At 54.5% G+C, this 6,000-nt stretch overlaps 1 protein-coding gene across 10 annotated transcripts in view; it reads right to left on the bottom strand.

Moving 5' to 3' along the window:
• Nucleotides 1–516: 516 nt before the first annotated feature.
• FAM110B (family with sequence similarity 110 member B) overlaps nt 517–6,000 on the bottom strand; it is a 129,907-nt gene continuing 124,423 nt past the window's right edge. For all 10 annotated transcript variants that reach the window (XM_033842848.2, XM_019925302.3, XM_073794410.1 and 7 more), the window contains one exon: nt 517–2,337. In XM_033842848.2, the coding sequence (XP_033698739.1) occupies nt 886–1,998 (1,113 nt within the window). In that variant the 5' untranslated portion in view covers nt 1,999–2,337 and the 3' untranslated portion in view covers nt 517–885. The remainder of the gene's footprint in view (nt 2,338–6,000) is intronic.

Genomic DNA, 6,000 nt, shown 5'->3' with positions numbered 1-6,000 from the left:
CAACAAAGGGAGGGAAGAGAATCCGCATGGGATTAGTTCTTGACCAAAAAACAAACTTAAAAAAAAAAAAAAAAGACATTCAGTATCAGCTCTAGGGTGGCCATTCTGTCAAAAGATTAACAGTAGAAATTTCTGAATCAACCTAAATCAGAACAATATCAATAAACCCTGCCAACACCCAACCTCCGGATTTAATCACCTTCATTGATTGTCTTTCCTTGGGGTCAGCATTACACAGAACCACCAACATTTACACACCGAATCGGACACAAAACGTACATAGCACCGCCGCCCCAACCCTTACTTGAGTACGTGACGAGCGGATGTCAATACCTACATGATTAACACCAGGATCCCCACTTTCTTCCTCAGAAAGCCCAGCCCGGTTCTCTCTCGGGTCAGTCACTATCTGTTTGGTAAGCAGACCCCATTTATTTCCCCACTGTTTCGGTCTCCAGTGTAGGCAGATTGGCTTTTTTTTTTTTATTTCAAAAAGATGCTACTCCCAACTTAAAAGCCAGTGGATAAAACTTTTAATTAAGACACCATAGCGCGGGATATAAAAACACAGGAACCACATAAATATTGAAGAAGTTGTACACCGTTTTCCTTGTAAACAGTTTTGCTGAAGATCGAAGCCCTAGTGTGAATCTGGCCTGGGACTTTTGGCGGATGGCGAGCGATCGGCCAGGTTCTGCAGCGATGGTGGCCGAGGACGCCAGGTCAGTCCCCACGTTGGCGGGCATGCAACTTGAAAGACATTGCACAACAAGCAACACAAAGAGAGTGGAGAAGCTCACAACACTGCAAGGAGACCTCACAACCTCCATAACTGCCGAGGCACGGACAGAGACCCCCCCCTCCCTCCGCTGCGCGCTCTTCCTCTTACACGTGGGACACCTTCTGCGACTCTCTGGCTTGTTTGATGCTATACAACCACTTGATGATGCGAGCGTTTCTCTCGATCGCGGAGATGCCATAGGGCACCCGGTCATTGGCACTGTCATCGTTTCTAAGGTCACTGTTACTGTCCTGAGACTGTTCACAGTCCGAGCTGATCATGCTGGCGCTGCGGAAGTTGAGGGAGATGATGTCGGAGTTGGCGCGGGCGAAGTTCTCCATGCCCAGGGTTTCCAGCTCCTCGGGGTCCAGTCCGCAGTAGTTGAAGAAGCGCTCCACGTCGGCGTCCACCCGGAAGTACCTGTCGCTCAGGTCCGACTTGGACCGCTGGAGCGAGGGTCTCCGGCCCACCCCGCAGGCCGGCTCGGCCGCCTCGGCCTCGGGGGACCTGACCGCGGCCGGGGCGGCGACCTTGGGCTTGGGGGGCAGCGGCGGGGCGGAGCTGCTGCAGGGGATGGCCTTCAGGGGCTTTGCGCCCGTCACCTTGCGGATGTCCGAGGAGCTGTGCGACACGTGCAGGAAGGAGTCGGGGGCGGGCTCGAGCGGCCGCCGGCCCACGTGCGAGCCGCCCTCCTGCGGGCTGCCGCGGCCGGGCGTGGGGCGCACGCGCAGCGACTCGGCGAACGAGTGCCGGTGCAGCTCGGCCGCGTCGGCGCGCGGCGCCGGCCAGTTCCGCGCGCCGTGCTTGTGGCCCGAGCCCGCGCTCGAGCCCTCCGAGCTGTTGAGGATGTTCTTGAGGATCTCGAGCTTCAGGGTCTCGCGCGGCGCGCCGCCCTCGCTCTTGGCGCCGCCGCCGAAGCCCTTGAGCGTGGGGCTGCCGAGCGCGCGCTTGGCGCCCGGGCACACGGGGGGCTTGGCCAGCACGGCCGGCTTCACGGGCTCCTGCTTGGCGTTGATGACCTCCTGGCTCTTGACGTACTTGGCCTTGTCGGCCTCCAGCCGCTCCACGGCGCTGAGTCGCTTGGGGTTGGGCTCCGCCTGCCGGCGAAAGTAGTCGGGCCCCTTGTTGAGGATGCGCAGGGGCACGGCCGACGTGAAGGTGCCGGCGGGGCTGACCGGCTTCACCATGCTACCTGTCTGTAGGCTCTCCGTGGGCATGGCGGGCGCTCTCTCCCCGGCGGCCGTGGTGGATGCTCGTCTGCGCGCCTCCGGATGCGCCGGGCAGACACATGTGCGGGCGGCACAAAGGGCAGCGGACGGTCCGGAACCGAGTGTCAGCGGCGGCGGCGGCAGCAGCAGCAGCAGCAGCGGCGGCAGCGCCTCATCTCCCGGCTCGTTCACCGCCCCGTGGCTTTAGTTTCCTCGCCGCCTCGCCGGCCGCCCGGTGCGGAAAGGCCCCAAGCCCCAAGTTCCTTTCAGCTGCTTCGCCGCCTCCTTTCTCCTCCCCGAAGGATGTGGGAGTCTCCTCCAGGTCTTTGTGTTCGACTGCAGGCAGAGCTGAAACACACAACAACCAACCGCGGGTTAGGATGGGCGAGTGACATCACGGCTGCAGCAACGGCGGAGCCGCGCGCCCCCGCCCCAGGGCACCCCGCCGCCCGCCCGGGAGGGAGGCGATCCCGGCGGCCGCACGAGGCCCGCGCCCCGCGCTCGGAGAAAGAGCGACAGAGGGTTCCCACGCGCCACCTCCTCCCGCCGCCTTCCCAGCGGGGAGACCCGCCTCCCGATCACGCCCGGCTGGCATCACTTATACCCAAACCCCGGAAACACTAGACGAGTGCAGAAATGCGGGTCGTTCCCAGTTCATGAAATGCCAGTGGGTTCCTGAGAATCCCTTTCCTGCTTTAGGCTACGGCATCGGTGACGTCTAATATGCCTCTTTTGCAATGAAGCAAACCTTCAGACTTCTATCAATCTCTCCTAACACTTCAACAAGCACCCAACTCTTCAAAAACTGAAAAGATGGGCAAGAAACGGCAGTAGACACGAAAATATTTTTTTAAAAGTCAACATGTTTATCTTATTTTTGCCAACCAATATATTTGAAAACCCATTCTCCTGCGCATGGAATGTGTATGAAGTTCAACCCATTAAACACAGGCTTATTTTTTAACTAAAACAAACAAAAAGCCTAGAAATACTTCTAGATCAACCATATAAATAGATACTGATTATAAATGCTCCACAAATTTTTCACACAATGAGCAGAATCAAGTTCCTTTGTGGTATGTATTTTCCCAGATCCCCTAAAGAACTAAGAACACAATCGTAAGGTGTCAATCACACCTAAATATGTTACTTTATGGAAAACTTGTATAATAGGGAAGCATTCATGGGGCTTATTTTATGGCTTTCTGAACAACTTGACTCCCTCACCCCCCACCCAAGCCCACTATGAGGAAACATTCATCAATACTCCCAATATAAATCTTGAGGGACACTTTCTACTTAGAGCATAACACAGTGAAACATTTATCTCTGCAGCCCTCTGAAGTCCAACCACCTCTCTGCCCATCACTGCTGGCAGAGAGCACAGATGCACGCATCAGCCTTCCAAAGCACTTTTCAGCATCTCTGGTTGTAACTAGGAGTGTTAAGAGAATAATGTAGTCAACTAACTCGTCAAATAACTAATTTACAAAATAAAGCGGTATCACTATGAAATGATCTGCTCTCAGGGGAAGAAAATGAAGTGTCTTAAAATAAGCTTGGGGCGGGGGTGGGGGGGGCTCATATTTTTCCTTCACATCTTTTAAAACTCTTAATCTCTAACTACACCCATCGTCATGTTTTGTTAGAGACCATTTTGGTAATCTGCAAAAGGATTCGTTCTAATAAAAATATTTTCCTATGCAAGATGTAAGAAGCCCCAAGGTAATTCCTCCGTAATGATTTCTTTTAATTGTGCGGTTCTATTAATGATACTTCCATTTAGTTGAAAAAAATCACCTCCTCTCATGAAGATGAAGTAAGATTGTTTCTTTGAACATATTCTGAATGAAATACCAGAGGAGGAGTGAGGATTCCTCTGCAGATCCTCGGGTCTGCTCATCCACTATCCTGGGTACATCTCACCCGGAGGACGAGGCTGGTCCTCCAGGAGGGGGCTGGATCACCCCCAGGGCACCTGAGAGCCCCCTGGATAGGCCTTGTTTCTCCCGAGCGCATATAACATCTTCACTGGTTACCTCTGCAGCTTCCAAAATGTGTCCACGGAGGGGACAGTGCCAGAAGGTTCAGGGGCAGAGTGAAGGACACCACGGAAATCTGTGCCTGTGACCGTTGCGCCTAAGGACCAGGGCAAACCTCCAGCAAGTGGGAAGATCGCCCAGCGGGTGGCAGGAGGTAGAGCCTCTGCCCTTTCCCCTGGGCCCTTCGGTCCTCATCTGTGACAGGAGTGCTTGGACGAGATTCCCACTAGTCCTTCTCCCTCTAAAAGCACGTGGCCCTGAGGGGCTAAGGACCAGTGAGTTATTTCCAGTTTCACAAAAGGCCCATGGGAATACTGGCCTGTGAACTCTTCGATGCTCCCGGCATTCACTGTTCTTAGGAGAAGGCTCTTCACATGATGAGGTGTAGTTATCACGTGACGGTCACTGGCGGTAAAGCTCACGCTGGCCCGCGCGACCCTGTTCTTTTCGAATTCCATCATATTCGGACCGGAAGCCCCAAACGGCCACCGCTACTGACCGACTTTCCAGTGTGCCGAGCTGTCTGTCCAGGGGGACTTTGGTGCCGCTCAGAACGAAATGAAAGTCATCTCTCTGCACGCTCAGGAACGAGGACTCCCAGGCTACTTTCTAGGAAGCATTTCCCGGGAAGCTCGTCTTCCTTCCGCCCTGCTTTCTGTCTTCACGGAAAAGAAGGCCTAAGAATGGGTGAACAGAGGCCAGAGCCAGAGGACGGCCCCTCCAAGCACCCCCACTGTGCACGCCATACACCTGAGGAAGCAGTTACTAGACACAGAACCAGCGTGAGAGTTTATGTTAGAAAAACAGTAATCATTTGTAACTTTTTTTTTTTTTTTGCGGTACGCGGGCCTCTCACTGCTGTGGCCTCTCCCGTTGCGGAGCACAGGCTCCGGACGCGCAGGCTCAGTGGCCATGGCTCACGGGCCCAGCTGCTCCGCGGCATGTGGGATCCTCCCCGACCAGGGCACGAACCCACGTCCCTGCATCGGCAGGCAGACTCTCAACCACTGCGCCACCAGGGAAGCCCAGAAAAACAGTAATCATTTGTAACTAATTTACACTCCATTTCCTTTCTGATTCTACCCGTCTTCCGTCTGTCCTTCCTTTGTTATTCCCAATTTCCCTAATAACTGTCAACACACTGATGATGTTTAGAAATGACCGTGGTCACAGCTGAAACGTTCTAATTTAAACTCCCGGAGGTGAGGAGGAAAGCGTCTTATTAGAAGGCTTGAAAGCCACGGAAAAAGCTGTAGGAACTGGTTGGGTGCTACAGGATAATAATACGGTACAGTTGATGTTTTCTACCTGTTTTAGCCAACGCACTACTTCAAAAATAATGAAGGTGGCAAAGGATGCTCCTTCTCTTAATTGTGACATAATCCTTAGCTTCTGCTCTATTTTTTTTTTTTTGCGGTACGCGGGCCTCTCACTGCTGTGGCCTCTCCCGTTGCGGAGCACAGGCTCCGGACACGCAGGCTCAGCGGCCATGGCTCACGGGCCCAGCCGCTCCGCGACATGTGGGATCTTCCCGGACCGGGGCACGAACCCCTGTCCCCTGCATCGGCAGGCGGACTCTCAACCACTGCGCCACCAGGGAAGCCCTGCTCTTTGGCTTTTTGATGTTCAAACAGTGCTGGCTGGGGTGGAGCTGTACAGACCCACCCAGGGTTTTGGAGTGTGGACTTCGGTGCGATGCAGACCAGGTACATTCAAGACACCTGGAAGCCTGGAGCTACGTCGTGACGTCACACATGTGATAACCATGGCCTGTGTTCAGGGAGCACCCGGCACACGGTCCTCTGCTGATGGCAGCCTTGCCCAGGCCCCTGACATCAGGACAGGCCCGGGCATCGGTGGGAGCAGGCCTGAAGGGGCCTCTATGCCTCTTCATCTTGTTTCAGAAAACTTCGACCTCAGCCACGTGAGGTTTCATCAACAGAAGTAGTTATCCGGCCCTGCTTCATCC

This window comes from Tursiops truncatus, chromosome 17 (assembly GCF_011762595.2).
Source record: "Tursiops truncatus isolate mTurTru1 chromosome 17, mTurTru1.mat.Y, whole genome shotgun sequence".
Taxonomy (NCBI): Eukaryota; Metazoa; Chordata; class Mammalia; order Artiodactyla; family Delphinidae; genus Tursiops; species Tursiops truncatus.
Note: the sequence above shows the minus strand (reverse complement) of the source record. Positions and strands in the feature narration are given on the sequence as shown.